Source organism: Trachemys scripta, chromosome 8, assembly GCF_013100865.1.
Source record: "Trachemys scripta elegans isolate TJP31775 chromosome 8, CAS_Tse_1.0, whole genome shotgun sequence".
Classification (NCBI taxonomy): Eukaryota; Metazoa; Chordata; order Testudines; family Emydidae; genus Trachemys; species Trachemys scripta.
In genome coordinates, this window is record NC_048305.1 from 79,638,445 (window position 1) to 79,660,860 (window position 22,416).

General features: G+C 41.0%; 1 protein-coding gene across 1 annotated transcript in view; it reads left to right on the forward strand.

The window, feature by feature from the left end:
• The window catches only part of COL24A1 (collagen type XXIV alpha 1 chain), a gene marked incomplete at its 3' end in the record, with an annotated part of 230,410 nt that overhangs the window by 128,882 nt on the left and 79,112 nt on the right, over nt 1-22,416 (forward strand). Inside the window, 2 exon segments of the mRNA XM_034780084.1 lie at nt 4,064-4,117; nt 6,175-6,219. Coding sequence (XP_034635975.1) covers nt 4,064-4,117; nt 6,175-6,219 — 99 coding nt within the window.

Here is a 22,416-nt window from a genome sequence, read left to right on the forward strand (position 1 = left end):
GTAAAAAGCAACAGAGGGTCCTGTGGCACCTTTGAGACTAACAGAAGTATTGGGAGCATAAGCTTTCGTGGGTAAGAACCTCACTTCTTCAGATGCAAGAAGAAGTGAGGTTCTTACCCACGAAAGCTTATGCTCCCAATTCTTCTGTTAGTCTCAAAGGTGCCACAGGACCCTCTGTTGCTTTTTACATATCCCAAAGTGTGGTGCATGCCCTTCTGTGGGGTATGGTCATGTGAAGGATTAGCCAGGGTTAGGAGTGCAACATGTAGAATGTAGAAATTAAAACGGGTAGGCATTTTGGGGGTAAAAGGGGTACACTTGATTTCTCTTTCCTGAAGAGGGGCTTGGCACATTTCATTAATTCATTAAGAAAAAAAATCATTTTTCTTAAGTTTTTTTTACTTCAATAAAGTGTCTTTTCCAAGAATGATGTAGGATGAGGAGAGGCTACCCTTACTTTATCTTACATCTTATGTTTTCTTGTCAGTTACTTTCCCCCTCAATGTGTAAATTACACTCATCTTTCACGTGCATTGAATGTCAAATCTGTCTTCAGTTTTACATTGCTTTCCCACTTATATCCACTTTCACACATTTTATGATCAATTTTCATCTGATGTGTGACCTAAACTGCCATTTATATCATTGGGAAATTTTACCAAGAGACTTACACACAGTTTTACCTGTTTAATCTGAACTGTACCCAAAATATCTTGGCAATTAACAATGATTGGAAAGGAAATATGGGGAGGGAGGGAGAATAATTACATGGGAATCTGCTAAATTCTGTTACTTTGTGAAATGTGTGTATGTGGTGTGGATTCTTCAATACCAATTCAGCCAAAGAGATGATTCAGAGCAAGCTCCAACCATTTTTCCCCTGAAGAAATTGTAGGCGAGATACAGTATATGAAAACTTGCTTGCTAATATGAAGAGGCGACAATGTAATGCAAGTTGGCACAACGAAGTCCAGAAAGTAAAGCATCAGGTAGACTATTACCCTCAGAATTTAATAACTGCAGTTTCCAAGAGCAAATGAAATATGTAATCACTCACTCAAAAGTACGTTTTCCTCCAATTTCAGTTTTATATATTCAGATTTATTGAGCAACTCTAAACAATAGGCATGGATTTCAGGGTTATTCTTTGCAGTTAGAATATAGACTTTAAATTGTTCTTGGCATGGCACATTTGCAATAAAATAACTCCTGTAGCTGAGCCATATAAATCCTAATTTTAAGTGCCCCTTAACTAGTTTATCACATGACACCAATAATCCTATAAAGCCAGATTCTGCAACCCTTACTTAGGTTGAGTAACACGTATACAACTAGTCCCATTTACTTGAATAAGGAGTAAGTGCTGCACAATAGAAGGGTTGCAGGAACTGCTTCACAATCGTTGTAGAAATAAATGATAACTATTTAGTGATCTATCATTACATTTTAGAGGGTTAGATTTTTCTTGTGAGAATTCCAAGTAAAACTATTCTATATTGTGAGCTACTGAGTGTAAATAATGAAGGTCTGTTTCCAACAGAATAGTTTCACAGCCCCTGTGCATGCAGTAGCCTGTAGAAGCCCATCACTTATGGCCCTCACATCATTGACCCATGTATAGAAATGTGACTTTTCTGCAAACTGTGCTTTCTCCAGTTCTGGGGATACTCTTCACAAAGCCCTAGGCTTTATTACCATACCTCTCTCTATTCCACTCCCAATGTGGAAGGTTGAACCAACGCTGAGCAGAGTAGTGACAGCATAGCCCTTAACCCAGAGTTTGTAAAGTCAGAATGAGATACAGTTTCAATACTTCTGACTTGGAATCATGCCATCAAGTAACTCATTTGATGCTCTCGTATGGTCTCTTCTGCACCAGCACTTGTGTCCTCATGTTAAGATGGCATTGTGCCTGCTGATCAGAAACTGGAACGCCAGCTTCAGCACCTGGAAGGTGCCAGCCAAAGATTGTTTCAAATGGGTTGACTTCAGTAACTGCCTCCTCTCTGGCAGCATTGCCATCCTGAGGTTGTATTTAACCCATTTATAACAACTAAAGAATATTACCAAAGCACATGTCTGTCCGGACTTGTTGAAACTTGTGTAACAAAATGGAATGCTTTTAGGGTTATTGGGGCTGCCAGAAAAAAATGGGATTAAAGTTTGTATCATGGGAACCTAATAAGAATATATAGTCTCAAAACATACAGAGAATACTCAGACAGTCGGGGAACATGCCCAGACATTGGCACTGAGGGATAGATACAGTCACAGAGAATCAAGGTAACAGAACCTAAGACCCAGATTGTGCCCTTGCTCTGGGAAATAAGGAGGTAGCTTAGTGCCCATTGCTTTGATTGCACTTTGCCCCGATTTTGATCGGTAAACTGTAAGTGAAGGTCCCAATGCAGACTGTTGATCCTATAGTCACAATCATTCAGTCTGGTGCAGCTGTTATGCTCAAAAGACTGAAAAGTCCTGCTAAGCAGAACTTCAAGAATCTGTACAATACTTGTAGTTTCCCTTTTAAGGCTTTTCACCTACAGAGGTATTGTCAATCAGCCTTTAAGAGGAGTCCATTATGTATAGCGTCACAGTTCTCCTAGTATATATTTGTTTCGAGTGTTTGGATTGCAAGCATCTCAGACATAGTTTGCACCCATTAGGTGCTGGGCACAGCTATAGTGTTTGTGCTCCCCTGAGCACAAGGACAGCATGAGACTAGCCACCTCAGAGGAGACAGCCAGGAGGGAGACTTCAGTATCCACCTCCTGCACACACACATTGGTCAACAGAGAACCCACACTATACACTCTTTTGCAGCAGCCATGCTTTCACTGTGCACCAAGGAACTCCACAATGTATTTTACTTGCAGCTGATAACTGCAAATGGCATGAGTAATTGTGTTTGGCATTTTGTAGTCCCAAGTGTGATAATGATATAATCCTCAGCATATGCCATGTTATGTCTATAACTTGCAGTGATATACTGTACTTTTGCAGTATCACAGTGTATTTCTATAAAAACCAAGATGGTCCTTTTAAAATACAATTGTTCTGAAAACCTTTACGTTTGGATAAACAGTCTTCATTGAAATTTGGGGATATTCAACGGAAATGTGGTAAATAAAACTGCCATCGCTTAGGGAGACTAACTTGTCACTACTGTTATGTGACTGTAGTGGGCTAAGATTTCTAGGCTGCAAGTTATTCTGAGGAGGAAATAAGACATATTTGAAAAAAAAATAAATGGCACAATAAAAATAAGACTGCTCTTGGTACAATTAAAATTTTACAAATAGCCAAGTGAAAATTCAGAAGAAGAATCCCTTTTTTGTCTTTCTGTGCCATTTTGTTTTGTGTGAGTGGCAGCAGGTAGAGGGGGTCACAGTAAAAGGTTTCTAAAAGCCTCCTCATCTGTGGTGTCTCAGTCTGATTAATGGTACCATACTTCTCCTCAGCTAACAATATGCTACAATTAAGTAGTTATCATAGAGGCAAGATTTGTTAACAAGCATAATCATCGAACCAAAGGTAAAACAATTCAGGAGTTGAAATTTACAATACTCTTTCTGAGCAAAAGAGAGAAGAAATTTGAGCTGATTCTGTCTAATAGAGAAAAGAGAGTTGGACCACCTGTCATTAAATTCTCTGGCAGTGTTACTTCCCCTGCTTCAGTGGTGTTATGACAGCAGCGAATTAGCTCCTTTCTGTTCTTTGCCACCTCAATGGTCTCTTATAACTGAAATTGAAGTGGATGTTACATCCTTGGGTTTTGATGAATGTTCTCTAATAAATCATTGGCTGTCATAAAAGTTGATACAGGTTTTGTTGATTGTACTGTGTTTTCTTTTATATTCAATAGCACATTTTCAGAAAAGTGGCTGTAAAATGCACAGTACAATAAAGTTAGTAGACGGTGTATTATATTTAAACATTTAATAAGTTTAATTAAATAGCTTTTTGAGAGAGACCCTGTGATAAATAGGGAAATTAGGAAATGGAGATATATTTTTTGTAAAAGTCAAATATTTGAAATCTTTAATTTTATTTATTATTTTAGGGAAGGCCAGGTCGGAAAGGGTATGCCGGTGAACCTGGATCAGAAGGCTTGAAGGTAATACTGCTGGGTTTTATATATGAAAATAGAATATAGTTAGAGTCAGTGGTGCTGGAACTGAGATGCTGCCACACACCCTCACTTGAAGTATTTAGTAATAACAAACACCAAATACGTGGTTTCCATCAATAGTACCCCCCACTATAAAAATTGTTCCAACACCCCTGGTTAGAGTGTGTGTGTGCGAGAGATACATTGTAACAGGGTTGCTGGCCCACTAAAGGAAATTGGGCTCAGCTCTCCTCTTCCACTACAGCTGCTCCCTGTTTGAGCCAATTAAGAGGGCGAGGCACCATCTGGGAAACATAAGAGACCTGTGCGTGAGTTAAGAGGGTCAGAGCATACTGGTTCAGTCAGGAAGAGTAGTTCCTAGGAGAGGGCTGAAAGCAGGAGAATAGCAAGGGGTTTGCTGGCAGGTTTCCCTAAGCCAGAAAGCCAGGAATGGAGAGGGTTGAAAGTGGGAAGGAGCAGCAAAGGGAGATACTTACTAAGCTGGTGAGCTGGATCCAGAGGGCAGCAGAGGGCCTTACCTGCTGGTGCTGGCATCTCCTTACCGGGGAGCTGGGTCCCAGAGGAACCAGACAAGACTTCCAGTGGAGAGACTGTGAGAGTTACCACTGGGAAGAGGGGGATTGTGCCCCAGAAGGAAGGGCTCGGGTGGCAGTCCTGGTGGTGGGACAGAGAACAACCGATAAAGAGTTCGGGTCTAGTGGAAGACACCAGGATGGTGAAAAAAGAGCTGAGTTTTTAAAGATTACATGAACAGGGATGATGTGAACTGTGTTGTGTGACTTTTGATTTGGGACGTTTGCACTGTATTTTGGTTAATAAACTGTGATGGACTTGAGGACATGCTTGTATTGAACTTACTGTGAACTCAAGAGGAAAACTGAGGTGAGGGACCCCTTGCAGAGTGGCCTTGTGGCCACGAGGGGGCACCTGAGATGAGGCCACTTGTTGACATACATCTAGCCAGTGAATCTGCTTACTTGCAGGTTCCTCAGTTGGGAGAGTGAAGAATATTGCCAACAGGATTGGGGGGCATGGATAGCACCTGCTGTCCCTCCATATGGCTCTGTGGGGGAGGATAAGTGGAAATTTGAGGAGGCTAAGAGGAGGGTTAGTATGAATGTTGGGGACCTGGGGGTGTGGAGGCAGGAAGAAAGGAGAGGATTGGGGTACATGTGGGGAAGGCTGGTGTGAGTTCAGTCCCTTTGCATTTAAAGGACTTCCATGGCACTGATGCTGCAGCTCCTTGCACACCAATGCTCTAGCTGCAGGGAAGCACAATGCCTCACAGCTGAGCCAACATAACACCAAGTGCTCCTCAAATCAATATTTGATGGGATAGCAGGGCTGATACTGCCACTTCTGTGGTGTTAGCAAGATAATTAATACAGTGACATTCTTTTGTAAAAATCTGCTCTAAAATACATCAGTGTAAATCCACCATGACTCTATGGAGCTTCTATGGATTTGCAAGACTTGCAGCGTAATAATTGAGAGTAGAATTGCTCCTATAATATTCCTATCTCTTTCTAATGTAGCATTTTAGAAGAGTAACATGAGTTTTTTAGAATTTCATTCCAACTGCTGTGTAAAGTAGGGTGTCTGGCAAAACCGTCATAAATGTGGAACAGTGCAAATTTGGAAAAGCAATTGAAGAGTTAAATATCTGATTAATACTATTATAGTTTATACAGATAATTGCCCCATATGGTGTATTGTCAAATTGATATAAGTTAACAGACTATTTACAAGTAAAATTTGCTTTTAGAAGTGGTTATGAATTATATAGTGTATTTATATTTAATTTCCATTTGACAAAAGGAAGATATGAATCTAAGAGGGAGGGGTTAAAAAGAGAACCAAACAATACCTGATCATAAAGGCAAAACTATTGTTTTTGTTAAGTGTGTATAATTTTACTGCTTAGGTTTTATATAGAAAATGAAATACAAAGGGAACTTGGGGAAAATGGAGAAGTTTAAAGCACCCTCCTGCAAGAAGTGAAGTTTATAATAAACTATATAATCTGTTTTCTGCATTAACAGGGAGAACCAGGAGATCAAGGAAACCTTGGAAAAACTGGTGAAGCAGTAAGCTTAGATGCTCTTTCTAGTTTTAATTTTTTTTACAAGTTATTTTGAGAGCTGTATGTTGTAATAATTCTGTTGACTTAAATTGTTTTAAAACCATGTTTCCTGGTTATACGGTGAGCTCTGCTTTCTCTTCTTGAGTGCACCCCTCAGGTATCAGGCCTGGCTTCCTGCAGTCCAGCCATTCTGACTGGATCTCTGGGCTACAGCCCCTATGTTTTCAAGCCATGTTAACACAAGAGGCCCTGTGTTTGGCATTTGGAAACCCGTTTCCTCCAGGAGCTGTGGCAGCAGCTGATTATAGTGACTCAAAAACAGCATCTTCAAATCAAAGTATTATTTACTCACCCAAAGGGACATAGCACACAGCAGTGGATAAAAACAAAAAGGCCTCTACACCTATTTCCCCTTACCTAGACTTTTAAATCTTTTCTCATGAGATTTTGGAGAGTTCCATTCAGCCAGTTACCTCCATCTCTAAGCTCTAAGCTGGGGAAGACAGCTTGCTTGCTGCAGTTTCTGTGTCTCTCTGTGTGCCTGTCACAGTCTCCTTCCTGGGCAGCTGACAGTCCACTCAGTCCTCTTCTTCCCTAGGCTCAGGTTTGGGAAGAATACATTTGCCATCTTAGTTGCAGCCGGGCTGGAGGGATTCTCCAATTAATAGCTTTCCTATTGTTTCCTCAAGGGCCTATAGTATTCTCTGGACTGTACCTTAACTTTGCCATTGTTTTGCTTCCCATTTCATTCCCCTGCCCCAACAGCTTCCTTTGGTTTAACTCCTTGCACTCAGGCAGGATAATGTCACACACGTAAACTGAGGTGCACATGATATTTTTTAAAAATACAGCATTCCCTCATTTTCCACACCATGGAATTATGCCTAAAGGGTGCTTCAGAATCATTCCTGTTAATAAGAAAGTCCCTGATTAGAATGCCTTTTGATTGAATAGCTTTTAATCTGGCATTTTACCAGTTTGAGCCCATTTTAATGGGTAAACTGAAAACTACAGGTTAAGGGCCTGATCCAAAATTCATTCAAGTCAATGAAAAACAGTGAAGATAGTGATAATAGATTATATTCCTTCATATGGAGTCTTCCTTTAGTTTTTTCCAGCTAGTTATTTGTAAAGTGTACTGGCAATGGTTCACCACTGTCTGAGATATTGGCTTTATATTTCCCTCAACCATTTTCTGTAAAGTGCTCTGAAAATCTTCTGTAGGTTGCATGGGTGAAAATGGCCTTCTGGGAACTCCAGATGGACTCAAATGTTTGAGCAATCAGGAAATTTTCAGAACAGCTTATCAGTCATACCCAAGTCTGTGGAGGGCTCTTGGGACTGAATGGTCCCAGAAGGAGGGTATGGCTCAAGGGACTGGCCCCTAAATCAAGATTTTTAAAAATGCTCAGGCAGGTCCAGCTTAAGTCACTTGGCCCACTTTGAAAATAAACCTGCACATCGTATATCATATTTATTGATAAATTGTGTAGTCAATTGCTTGACCATACTTTGGTTTGTTATGAAATATACTCAAGATAACCAGTGTCAGTCAGGTTTATTAATATAGTACAGGACAAAGGTTCTGTACGATGCCAGTTTCCAAGAAGCCATCTTGTGCAGCGATGTTAGATTCACCTTATGCAGATGGTGTGCTCCCCAAAGTTACAATTTCAGCTGGTATTATTTATACAGTGATTTTACAGGTTTACATATCTCTTTACACATCATTAAAATCCAACCCATCAGTTTGTCCCAGTTCCCTAACTTGTTGTTCTGTTTCTTTCTTATGGATACTAGCATTCCAGGTACTGGTCCATGAAGGTACCTCCCTAGCTTGTACTAAGACATAGACCAAATTAATCTTGATGTTTACAAGTTTCCTATCCGCTTATGCAAATACTTGTTTCAGCACATGCAAGGAGTTATGGGATACTTAGCTTAAGTGAATAGGATTATGGTATAGGCCAGTTTAGGCTATATCACTGTTACAGTATTTGTGCTTCGTGTTCTTGGTGCTTAATGTGTGTCTATATAAAATGTGGATAATATGTATTATTAATATCAGATATGATAGTCAACATATCTAAAAAAGATAAAATATACCAGTAACAGCTTGACCCCAGAACTTCAACAGTTTATAAATATCAAAACCATTGCTTTTAATCAGGCTGACTAAGTTAAAAAGTGGTTTGAAAGGGCTGTGTGTATTTTGTAATGATGCTGAATTATCAGTGCAAAGATGGGAGAGAATTGGATGCTGATATAGTAGGTGGGGGTGCATATTTGGAAATGAGTGAAGACTCTTTTCGCAGGGAGATTCAGAGATGAATGTTTACTGAAACTTAATAGCTGTGTGACAGAGTAGAGTAAGTTCTGCTACCCACATTACCAGCATTGCTATGCCAATATACACCTATTTGCTCTTTTTTTTTCCCATCAGACTGCAGAACATAGAACCTTTGTTACACACACATACTCAAGTTTTTAAGTTCTATCTTTTAGACTCTAAGATCTTCAGGACCGGGACTGTCACTTACTATATGTTTCTGTGTGCCAAGAACAATGGGGCCCCATCTGATCTATGCCTCTAAGCACTTCCACAGTATTAGTAATAATAATATTTAGTGAAAACACACCAGTGAATTCCTTCATTTTGCTTGCCTCCTTCATGAACTTTGAATTCAAGAACCAATATCCCTATAATCATGTGAATTTTAAAAGAGAAAAACATTGAAAATCCTGGCCACTAAATATGTGGTATATTGGAACAGATGAAATAATGTTATTATTGATTTGTATTACAGTTGTGACAAAAAGCCCCAATCAGGATAAGGGCCCCATTGCAAATACATGTAAAAAGAAACAGTCCCTATCCAAAGACCTTGAAATCAATTGGGGTTAGGCACCTAAAAAACTTTGAGGATCTATTGGGACATTAGAGTATGTCTACACTGCAATGAAAGACCTGGAGCAGGCCACAGAACCTCACCCCCTTACTCTTGTAATAAACCCATAAGCTCTGGCTGAGTTACTGAAGTCCTCAATTCATGATTTAAAGACTGCAAGTTACAGAGAATCCACCCTTTACTCTAATTTAAACTTGTAAGTGACCCATGCTACAGAGGAAAGTGAAAAACCCACACGATCTCTGCCAATTGTTTGGGCTCGAGCTCTGGGACCCCACAAGGGGAAAGGGTGCTAGAACAGGGGCTCCAGCCCAAGCCCAAATGTCTACACTGCAGTTTTATAGCCCTACAGCCCAACCCCTGCAAGCCCAAGTCAGCTGACATGGGCAAGCCCTGGGTGTTATGTTGTAGTATACACATACCCTTACAGTCTAATCAGACAATACAATGGGTAGAAGAACGGGATATACAAGCAAAGTGATCAGGGGAATGGCAGCCACAAACCTTGTTAGTTGCTGTACTTGGCATATGATGATTTTATTATTTTTTCTTAGTTTATTTATTGCTCTTGCCTATTACTTTTTTTTGCCTATCCTCTTTTTTTTTAAATAAACTTCATTGACTCCCCTTTTCATCTAAGATTACATAGCATATAGTATATACTTATCAACCTGCAATTGAAGTGAACAAAGTTGTTATACTACATGGGAAAACATAATAAAAGCATGCAAATTCTCTGCATATGTTACTAAAAGAGATTTTTTTAAATAACTTTATTTACTGTTAATTAACAAACTACATGAGGAGTCCACCTTATTAAAAGTACTAATTTAATGGTTGTCACCATTTTTATTCTCCTGTCTCCTGGTTCCAGACAGCTTTTTTTTAATTTAATTTAATTTTATTTTATTTTTGTTTATTAAGCTGATGGAACTATAGCTTTGGCCAAGGCATCAAAAAGATTACTCTACAGTGAACAGCTTTCTCAGGGTAAGCCCTGCTGAACACAAGCTTGAGCCTGCAGGAGTACACAAGGGTTGAACATGAGCAAGACAAAGCCACCTGGAGGGATTCTAAGCATGGTGCTTTGTTATTCATGATCCAGTAAGATGAAATATGCTGGAGCCTCGGTCACTACGTGATTAATGGTCCAGCAAGAACAGCTGCCTGGCCAGGGCCGGCTCCAGGCACCAGCCCACCAAGCTTGTGCTTGGGGCGGCTCCTGGAGGGGGGCGGCGCGGCGCTCCGGCCGCCGGGCAGAGCAGAGCCGCAGTGGGCTCGATGCCCTCCACCGGTGCTCTGGCCGCCGGGGAGAGCGGAGCCCCGGCCAGGCTCTCCGCCCTCCTGCCGGCGCTCTGGCCACTGGGGAGAGCGGAGCCGGCGCTCCGACCGGTCCTGTGCCTGGCATATATCAAGGGGCACTGAACTGCTGTCTTTTTGGGAGCTGAAACAAGCATTTCTATCTACATGATTGGCCCAAATGACAACTTCTGTTCTCAGTCCCTCTTAAGGTCGGCTTTTCCATACACTCAACTGGAGAAGATCTCCAGCTGGTTATCCTGAAATTGTGAAAATGCTCGCTGTGCACATAAGCCCTGATCTAGACTCAGTGGGACTATTCATATGCTTAGAATTATACAAAGGCTTCTTGCTGGATCAGGGCTTGCACTTACAGGATTGCACTTAAACTATTAGTCCTTGGCCATGCCCTGGGTCCCTCAACACACTTCCTTTCCTCCTACTCCCATGTGCCTTCAGGGTAGATGTACAGTGGAATATTCCAAAGTGCCTGTGTGCTTCAGGCACAAAAAACTCTCGAAAGTCAAAGCTTTATTTGAATTTGAGCACAGTTCATATTTTTTCTCATTACCCAGAAATCTCTCTCCAAGGCTGCTGAGCAAAAGCTGGGTTGGCTAGGACTTAGTGCATTGCCTCTATGCACCTCCTTCAACAGTATTCAGCTGCCTGCTGGATTTAGCTCTATGTATTTTAGCAGCTATAATATTTATGAACTTCTATATGAAATTAAAAATAAAAAGTGGATAGAAAAGTTTTTAAAAACAACCCATTCTCATGAATCGTGGTGCCAACTATTCTACTGATGGAACTTGGACTTCTTAAGAATGTTTTTTAAATCCAGGAGATTTTCACCATTTTCTGTATTTAAAACTCCTTTTACACTTCCTTCCGTTCCTCTCTGCATGGTTGTGGCTAGCTATCTGAGGCATCTATGGATGCTTACACTACAATCACATAAGATCCTTTTGCTAAAACACTCGTAACTATATACTGCAATTTTACTTGAGGGGAAAATATTATTTGTCTAATAAATGCTGTTGTAATGGGTCCATATCAATCCTTGGCCAAAAAAGTAACCAAAATGAAGCTTAAAATCAGAGTGATGTACTGTACAGAATCGTTTCTCAACTACTTTCATCAGGATCAAAATTCCATAGGTAAGGCACTTAGTATATTGTCAAATGTAACCAGATTTAAAAAGTAGTTGCAGAGATGAAGAAAAGACACACTGTAATATTAATAAGGCATTGCTTTGGATTTGGTGTAAAGTTTACATCAGAACACAGAATTGTCAAACATTGGATGAGACCAACTGATCCATATAATCTAAAATGTGATGCCTCAGAAGATGATGAAACACTGCATCCCCACAATGTAGCTAGCCCATTGTACCATATGATATAAAAATAAAATTTTTTTCCTGACGCCCGTATGATTGAGCCCAAAGAGAACAAAAACAAAGGTACTTGGCTTGGATGGCTTTGAGTTCTGTATAGTCCAAATAAGAATAAAGGAAACTGAAATGCTGCTGTGATGAAGCCTTGAACAAAGCTACACCTCTACCTCGATATAACGCTGTCCTCGGGAGCCAAAAAATCTTACCTCATTATAGGTGAAACCGCATTATATCGAACTTGCTTTGATCCACAGGAGTGCGCAGCCTCCTCCCCCCTCTCCCCCCCCGGAGCACTGCTTTACCATGTTATATCCGAATTCATGTTATATCGGGTTGTGTTATATCGGGGTAGAGGTGTATTATCAGCATATTGTCTAGTAGTGTAAAACCTGTCAGCTGTTCAAAGCAGGTATGATTTTAACATAAAAGCTGCTTCTGTTTCACCGTGGTTTCTATGGTGAAGACCCATTTTTGGCTGGTGCAGTTTGGTTGAGCAGAATCAGAAACTGATGTGATTTGATAGATCTTGCTGATGAGATAATCATCTGCTATGGAATCAGTAGATCCATTTAGACAGTGGTTGGTTAATTTAATAAGGGACTGCAGCCAGAGCAAATTTACAATACCAGTGAGAGATGATCTTTTGGAAACCATCCCAAAAGAAACACTGGCTACAACTACTGAGAAAATTGCCTCTGGGTGAGGGGGGGAAAAAATCTCACTATGCTACCATGTGGGTTTCATATGCTTAAATTATTGGCGGTTGGCAAATCTTTGAAACCATCTTGCTTCAAGCACATCAAAACGAATACTGCATCTGTGTTGTATAGAGTGCATCCCAGTGCATGGATGACTTCAGACATTTTAAGAAGGTGATTGTTTTATGGGTTTTATGCCCTAAAACTGAAATTCTCTGAGATTGAAACAGTTGCCTGCTAGGGCTGTGTTACTGTTTGGTAATGCTAATGTTCATCCAGGCAGTAACAGACTATGAATAGCTGGGGGGGGAAATTAATGAGCGTTTCTCCCTGCCAACTTCACTGCAAAAATTCAGCAAAAACGGAGAAGCTGTCAACAGCACAAGGTACAGTTAGTGTCAAAATGACAAACCAGAGTAAGCAGAGGCATAGAACACAAACCCTGAAAAAATAATCCTAGCGCTTCACAAATGACCTGTTAAAATACATTTAAACAAGTATGCCCAATTGTGGACAGCATTCAGTACCCCAGAACGGAAACTAAGTAGATATAACAAGTACAAAAACTGGCAACAAGAATAATAAAACCCAAAGTCCAGCAAAGAATATAGATGACCTTCTGGCTGCAGATGCTAGCTGCACAGCAGGCAGTCCTGTAAGAGAAAAGGTCACCCTGCCTTGGAAAGACAAGGCAAGTTGTGTTGTGTGTCTAGGATTGTGGAGTTACTTTTGGGAAGAATTCATGTAAGTAATTTCCCCACCTCCTGCAGAGGCAAAATGTAGCAAGATTGTCCCCATGGAATGGATGTTTAATTTATGGGGAATGGAAAAATGAGATTCTCTTTGCTTGAAGAAAAGATTAAAGGCACTTTGAGTAAATTTTCAAGAGGCTAAGTAGACAGTTCTTTGAACTATTGTGAAAAGTCTGGACTCTGGGGATGCACAAACAAAAATTGGAAACAGCAGGAAAAAGAAAAGCAAACTGAGTAAAACATTTTTCACAGAAATGATAGTGAAGGTGTGGGGTCAATCAGGGCATTAGAAGACACAACTAGCTCAGTCATTCTCAAAAACCTACTTCATAAAGGTTTGAAAAAGAGACTATTAAGGATTTATAGAGTAATAATAACAATATTTTGCATTTATATAATGCTTTTCATCTATACTGTAGACCTCAAAGATTAAAACCCCTCTCAGATCCCACATAACTGACAGTATCCATCAACCACTTAGCCGTCCCTCTCAGGAAAAGCACTGGAAAACAGATAGACATTGTGGCATGACCTGAAGGTCAACCAATTCAGGCTCCGGTGTACCAGTTTAAGAAGCAAATTGCAAAGTTGAAGGATTCCTCCGTATTAAAGCCCTTAATCAGCTGATTTCAGATGCCATGGTATCCCACATGGAGAGAGAGGTAGTCTTTGAAGTACCCAGCACCCCAAACCATTTATGGTTTGATAGATCAGAACTAGCATCTTAAATTGACCCTCCCAAATAAAGGGGAAGTGAAAGTGATGAAGTACAAGTGTTACATGCTCCATGTAAGAACAACCAGTCAACAGAGAGGCCACCACCGTATTTACCAGCTGAAATTTCTAATTGCTATAAGGGGCAGCACCACATAGTCCTTTGCAGCAATCCGATCTCAAGATTTCAGTAGTATGAATCTGCTGTGTTAAGTGATCATTTCAAAAGAAAAGGCCATGTGCAGATTATTAAAAACACCATTTGGCCCATACTTCTATCTTGACCCTCAGAAACAGCTCACTGATCCAATAAGACCCCACGTTATGAACCTGAAGAAAGAAAAGTGGACAAGCAACGTACACTGAGGGAGCTGGTATCACCACAGATATTTCTTCTGGCTATTTCCCCCAGCCTACCAGCATAATCCATCAAATCCAGAGGGCACTTCACTCTCATCCCAATCCCAGCATGTCACTGGATAAACTGCTCAACCACACCAACCAGAGCCAGTAAAGCAGAGACAGAAGCCTTTATTCTCTGCTATGTCTGAGCACAGCCTTGGGTGCAGCCTGGTTATGGTTCCCTGTTCAATGCTGCCCAAGTGGAATCGTCCTCTAAATTATGCTGCTGGTATAAGGCCTCTTACACGAGGGGACTATCAGGTATAATGGAGCTGAGCTCCATCATGCTCCCACCTCCCCCTTCCACTGAGGGGGAGTGGCTGGTGTAGGAGACGGCTACGCTATCTCCAGCAGCCCTGCACCAGTGAAGATTCCCCACACATGGGGAATTTTCTGTGAGAAATCACAGGCTGTTTTAAGGTCATTTTGCACTGTGTAAAGCTCGTGTCCTTAGCAGCCAAAGAGACCAGCCCTGAGTGTGCTCCAGATACTGGAGTCACCTTAGTCCACACTACCTCATTATCATCCCCACCTAAAAGCATCACATACATGTTGGAGGAGTGACAAAATGGAACTCTGTAGTACTTCAGACAAGAGAGCTATGGGGCACATAGCTTCATAGATCCCAAGGCCAGAAGGGACCATTGTGATCATCTAGTCTGACCTCCTGTATAGCACAGGTCATGGAATTTCCTGAAAATAATCCTTAGAGCATCTATTTTAGAAAAGAATCCATTCTTGATTTAAATTAGCTCTCCATCTGGTCTGCCCCGGCAGAGAAGAAAACTGAACCATACAAGAGTGAGTCCAACAATTCCTGCACAAGCGTGTGCTGTCATCTCAACAGCATCTTGTTCCAAATCCAGGCAATCTTATCTGCAAAATAGAATAACAACTCCCAGCAAATGCTCAGCTGTGCTACTTGTGGGAGCCAGCATGACATCTACCATTCAGAAGAGAGCTGTTAAGTCCTGTTCACCAGATGCTATGCTGGAAATAAAGAACCTCTTTGTTGTATTCTGGACAGCAATGGCATCAGACTTCAAACACTCTTTATGTCACAGTCATTTACACCCAACATAATGTTTTTACCACCAGTTCTCTAGCTACCTTCCTTTACATTCATTTTTAGCAGTCTATGTGTATATCAAGGTCACCTGTGAAGATGGAATATGAGAAGAGACATTTGGGAGCTACCTGATCGATGATGATCAAAGAAATGCTATTGTAATGGCTGGGGCATAGGCTGCTGGGCCAGTAGTGTCCCCTGGGCAGGGATCGAAGACAGGAGTCGAGACTAGTTACCAAGCCAAGTCAGGATGCGTATCAAGGTCAAGCTGGGCCAGGATCGATGGCAGAAATCAGGAGCAAGACAAGGCAAAAGACAGGGTTGGTAGCAGCAGCAAGCTGGAAGACAGCTCCCTGGGGCAACTTCTTGGTTTAAATAGTTGGTGTGGACCAAACAGGTATTCACAGGGTTCTGTGTCACTCTGGGCTTTTGGTGCAATCCTTCCTGAGGTGTGTAACCCTCCAGTAATTGTTGGATGCTCCTTCACCTGGTTCCCCAGTGGTGATGTGGAAGCATCAGTCATCCAAGGACCCCACAACCCCTCATTCTAGACCCGTGGATCCTTACAGCCATTCATAGAGTATATGTATTCATTTTCACTCAATAATGGTGCAGGTGTGAGCATGCTGTTTACTGCTGGTCCCATGAGTGGCAATCTGCCTCTCAAAGTTTAATGCACCTCTTTTGTACACCGTAATGATCCAAGAAAACATTTTATTTTTTAACATGAGTAGTGTCGTCACCTGGCATCTGGGAAGAAGGTGGAAGAAGACTGACTTCCAACACTTCGCTTATGAGAACATCCTGCCAGCACTCTGTCATCTTAAATGAGAAGCATGGGGTGGAATTCTGCTACATCATACTGTAGCAAATTCTGTAACTCTGGAATAATTACTCGGGATTTACTAGTGTTTCTGAAAGCAGAATTTGGCCCATGATATTTGTATTTTTGAGTTGTGGATAAAGCAGTGATGCCAACATGTTTTCTCTTTCATCAGTTCATTCTGGAATCTGGCAACTGCACCTTTGAAGGTTCCAGTGAGACTGTAGCTATCTGCTGCAAAATCAATATATTTCCCCAGCAGGATGTACATATCCCAGATAAGTAGCTTCAGGGGCTTTTACTCAGATGACTTTGATTTACTACCAAATAACTATTTCAAAGGACAGAAAATTTTAACAAAACCGATAGTCAGATCCCAGTGTATGGAACAGAGGACAAGGGCATCTGCCTTTCTAACCTTGTGCTTCTGAACATAATCATGAGTAAAGCACCTATAGATCTTATGTTCCCTTCCTAACATTTTTCATACAAAGGTTCTGAGGCAGGAAATTGATCTGAAATTTTAAGGTTGACTATTAATACAGATCACACACCAAAAAGCTTAGATTGCCAAGTGGCATAAGCATAGCAGTGAGATTCAGAAACTGATCAAACAGCTGTTTAGTTGTCAGGCCCTGCACATGGGGCAATGTTCTAGTCTACCATCATATTTTTGCCTAACTCAGAATGCAGTGTCATCAGCAAATACATGTAGCACAAGGCATTAAAGGTTTTGGAAAAGACTAAATTCAGTAAGCATGTTCAATTTTCCTCCCTGAGCTCCTGGCTTATGGTATTGTAAATCAAAGCCAACTCAGTCTGCATAGTAAAGAATAATGGCACTGTAACATGCTTCAATATCTCAGGTTTGTTTCAAAATTTAGAAGAAACAGTACTGCGTATGAGTTGGATCTGATCTTGATTAGAGAGAGAGTGTGTTATTTCTGTTCTATTTGAAATTGAGAGAGCTTTGTTGCAGAGTATAGCAGCTGCAGCATCATGTTATACAAACAAAGCAAAAAATGGGAAAGCTACAGGGACAAAAATGGATGGGGAAGGCAGTATTAGAATGAGCAAGGTGTGTGTGTGCATGCAAACTTTTGTATTTTCGTCATTGTTCCTTTTTCCAAGTGAACCAACTTGCTAGGGCCTTAGATTCATCTGAGGAATAATTTTTCCTCTATCTCCTTGCTTTCCCCACAGAGAAAAGCCTTTCCTAACCGTTACAGAATAAAATATATTATTTTTTTTAAAAAACAACTTTTTGGTGTTCCCTCTGGAAGGTTAAGTAATATGACCCAAGTACGTTGTACCTCACTTACAGTCATACAGACAGCTTCTGGCAAATAGTTACGTGGCATTGACAAAGGAAGTGTCTTGGGCCCAGGAGATGACCCCATTAAAGCTAAATTCCCCCTATATGCATAGGAAGTCAGAATTTTCTCAATACTTTTTCCATTTCAGCTCCGTTTTGTTCCGTTTTCACAGCAGTCTGGAGACAGGACAGCCTTTAAAACTAATTGTCTTCACTCTGCGTTAGCACTGATCAGATTTGGGCTTCATTTCAGGGTCTTTGCTTCCTCTTCAAAACTCTGAATGAACTCAGATCCAGTTATCCATTGGATCCAAAGGATCTGCATTTTGGCGCTGCCTCTGGAGCAGTCAGGAGTGATGCTCTGACTCAGAGAGTCACAGTCCCCCTCCTGGCTCTCTTGCTGCTCCAGGGAGGGAATAAACTGGTCTGGGTCTATCCGCAGCACAATGTTCTGTTCCCCAGAAAGCTAGCACAATGGTGTTAGCTGGCACACTGTGTGGGCAGGCCAAGGTTCCACCCCCTCCTTTGTGAGGAGGGAACAGAGTGGCTTTTTTGAGCGTGTTTCTCTTCCCATATTATTAGCTGTGATGTGCGTTGCTGTTACAGGGGCACAACGGGTGCCTTGCTAACTGGACAACCATTTGGCCTATTTTTTATTTATTTTTTTTGCAAATAAGCTGCATTACCTTTGTAATTATTAATTTATTTTTGCTGTTGTCTATTAAAATAAAATCAAACTAATCTAAATATGCAAACTCTTATTATGTCTCATAATGCATGTCTGGTGAAATTGGTCTGAGACTGGACTTTAGTTTCAAAGGTTGGGGGGGATTCATATTAAAAGTTGAAAACACATTTCTAGGTATATTCATATGACATAAAATAATAGAAGCTCAGGTTTGTAATATGGTTGTTCTTTAAGTAGTGGTTGTTTTGTTAAAATTAACATAGAAACTGACTTAATATTCAGTTTAATTTTGATGTGTTGAAATCTGGATGTTGGTTGGGTTTGTTTTTGTTTTTTAAATACTGTACCCAGGTGAAGGAAACTCTTTGCAAAGACTGAAGTTTATAGGCTCTTGATTAAAATGTCTGTGTATAAATCCTTACAAGCAGACAGTAATTATTGCACTGGTACAGGTTAGATCTCATCTTCCAGCTGGGAGGAATGTGCAGATGCAGGGAAAGTTTCATGGAAATGAATGGAAAGAAAAGAGTACAATAATATAAAGATTTTCTTGTGGCAAGAAAATATTGTATGGTTATTTGTATCATGTCATTAACATTATGTCTTATGAATATGGTGAAATTTTGAATTCTATATGAAATGATGCTTCATTGGAAAGTTTTCTTTTGACTTAAATGTCAATGTTAGTTTATATAGCCTGACAGGTAACTGCTTACACAGGAATCTTTTGGTACTGGATGAATATCCGCTTCTCTCTAACCAAGCCTTTTTAAAAATTACTATATATTCTATTTTGCACTAAGTATACAATATGTTTCCAATTATTGCACTCTAGTCCGGTTTCTAACAAACAGCATGTGCCCTGGCAATATACTTGGTCTTCCTTACGCATGTGTTAGATGTGGGATCTGGTCTCTGATCCATTTTCCATAAAAATGCTTATGTCAAGGAGGCTTCTATAAAAAGATATTTGTCATTAGAGAATCGTACAGAAATCCTTGCAAATGAAAGTTTATGGCCTAATTTTTTAACGAGGTTTATGGCCATGATCATTTTTTTTCATTTAGTTGTTTTCCTTTTCCTTTCCTTTATAATACTTATGCTTAACACAATCAATTTGATTTTTGGAGTGCACCACTGTGCCAAAAGGGAGTTATGGGGATGCCAAAGAACTCTGACTTAATACACTACCTTTGACAGATATTTATCCTCTTCCGTAATAAGCAGAGATGGGCTCAAACCTGTAGTGATCTGGATTCAAACTTTGCAGTGAACCAAAATAAAGCCATGGATCTAAAGAGCCCCATGAACTCTGAGAAAGTTTAGTATGACATCAACACTATTTGGCTCGGCCTAATTGGTATAAAGATATTTTTGTTTCTGTAAATAAACGTCAGTAAATGTTTTACTAGGCTCCCTCAGTCCCACTTTGTCTGCCCAGGATGTTGCCTTTTTTTTTTTTTTTCCCAAAAGAAAACATCATCAAGAATTTTCCTCTTCTTCCATCTCTGCTGGTACCCCCACCACGTTCACCTTAGTCTCTGACTCTCTGATCTCGCTTCTGACCTGTCTCTTCCTTCCCATCCTCCTTGAAAACTCCACTATCCTTCCCATTTTTCAGGCTTGCAACCTCTACTTTAAAAAAGGTTCTCTCCTCCCAGAGATCCCCCTGCTTTAGTACTCCTGTAAGTAGAGACTCTACCTGGAAGGCTCCCATTGCTAGTACGAAGAAAGGGTCTGCATCCTCTTCACTCAGCTGTCCTTAGTCTTCCAAACCAGATTTGTCAATCAGCGCCAAATCCTGGTACCGCCTCCACTATATTGAGGCAGGGCCGATATGAGCTCTGCTCAAGGGGTAACTCATGGCACCGATCCTCTTACTAGAATGGAAGAGATCAAAGAAATTAGTCCTGGGCCTTCCAACATTTCTGATTCACAAGCCCACATGCCTGATCACCCTGGACAGGCTAGCAGGGCTGACTCCCTGTTGCATCCAGCTCCATGTAGAATTAAGTGCACTATGCCATGAAGCTCAATACTGACAATGACTCCTCACAGGCACCTTCAGTGCCAGACTTACCAGTACCACAATCCTTAACAATACCAGCAGATCTGCTACTAACTATTGACCCCAACCCTGGCCCCAGTACCAATACCATTAGCACCTATCTCTCCAGTACTGGGCTTGAAAGGAACCACAGTACATATCTTGACAGAAACACCTCCACAGTGCATTACATCAACAGGCAGGGGGATGCCTGCTTATCCCCCTGTGTCAGGAAGCAGTCAAGCTGTGCGCATGGTACCAGCTTCACAGGATAACTCCCTTGGCCCTTCGCCTACCAGAAACAAACAAAGACCTGGTGGATTGCCTCAGCAGACAGTACTCAGCCAACCATGAGTGGTCACTCTATTCTTCAGCCTTTATTCCACTGATGGAGCTCCCTGAGGTAGATCTTGCCTTGTCTTCTGCTCCAGAGCAGATACCAAGGCCAGGGTCACTCCAAGATGCTTTCCTCATCCCCTGGCTTCATTGGCTTCTCTGTGCTTTTCTTCCCATCCCCCAAAGGGTCATAAGGAAGATCAGTCAGGATGTGGCCATGGTGATACTTACAGCCTCTTATTGGGCCAGACAGTCATTATTGGCTCACAGACCTATTCAATATGTCCACACAGCCACCAATCTCTCTCCCCAGTCTGCCAGACATATTAAATTCTCCATCCAGACTCCACTTCCTTACTCTGATTACCTGGAAGTTGGCTGGCTGAGCACAATGACAGCATTAGATCCACATCGATCCAAAAGATCCTGTAACAGAGCAGTAACCTTTTTACACACTCAGTCTCCGGATCAAAGTGGAAGAGATTTTTTCATCTGGTCTTCACAACAAGGTCCCATCCTGTTACAAGCTTCTATCACCAAGATCCTGGATAACAGCCTCCAGGTCAAGCTGTTGGGCCCCCACGTCAGCTCTGTCAGGGTGTGTTTAGTTTTCATTTCAGCTTGCCACCCTCCCACTCAGACTTACACAGTGTTCTCCCATTCCACTGTTTCAAAGTTTCTAAAAGGACTGGTTCACACCTATCACCTTCTTCAGGAACCTCCCTCATTTTGAGATTTTAATGTAGTTTTTATGGCCTTGTGAAGCCCTTATGCATTGAACTCTTATCCAAGTGCTTTCTTTGCCAGCTCACACCCCAAACTACCTTCCTGGGGGCTACAACCTCAGACAGGAGAGTTAGTGAGATTCAAGCACTGATGGCAGACTCTCCTTATACTGTATTCCACAGGGCAATTGAGATCGCCTACACTGGCTATGATATCAAAATATAGTAAATAATGAGATTTCTAACACAGCTCAAATTCCAGGAAAATAGGGAGCAGAGAGGGGTGACCAGATGTCCTGATTTTATAGGGACAGTCCCAATATTTGGGGCTTTGTCTTATATAGGCGCCTATTATCCCACACCCCTGTCCCAACTTTTCACATTTGCTGTCTAGTCACCCTAGAGCAGAGTACAGATCACAAAACCTAGCAGTGATTTTGCACCTACTGTTTTCTAGTGGCCTTGAGTGTGGATTTTATTGAACCTATATACATAAACAGCATGTTTAAAGGCAGAAATCATTGAATTTGTTGTTTAAATCTATAGAGCAATGATTTGGATAGACTGAAATAAAATAATAATTAAATCCTAAAAGGAGTAAGAGCTGTCTGGTGGGTGGGTGAATATTTTTGTTCTTGAAAAACAAAAACTTGTTTAAGTGCCAGTTAAAGTTGCTTACTGCTAATTAAACTTGGTTATATTCCTATGTATGTAGAAATAGCAGTTGCCAACATCTGAATCTTATACACATAATCTGATTTAATGTGTTACAGACATAACACAGTTGAGTATTACTACATTACTAGTAACTTTCATATTTCTGCCATATTTCACAAGCAGTGTTGGTCCTGGGACCGACATGGCTACAACAACACTGCATATTTCATGATCACTTATATGATGCATTCCAGGTGCCTTTTGCTATTTCTTCAGTCACAATTTTTTTTAAATGTTCCACTTTTGCTAACCCCATCCTAGTCCAGATCTTCAGGGTAGCAAGGAAATTGAGAACATGTTTCCAACAATAC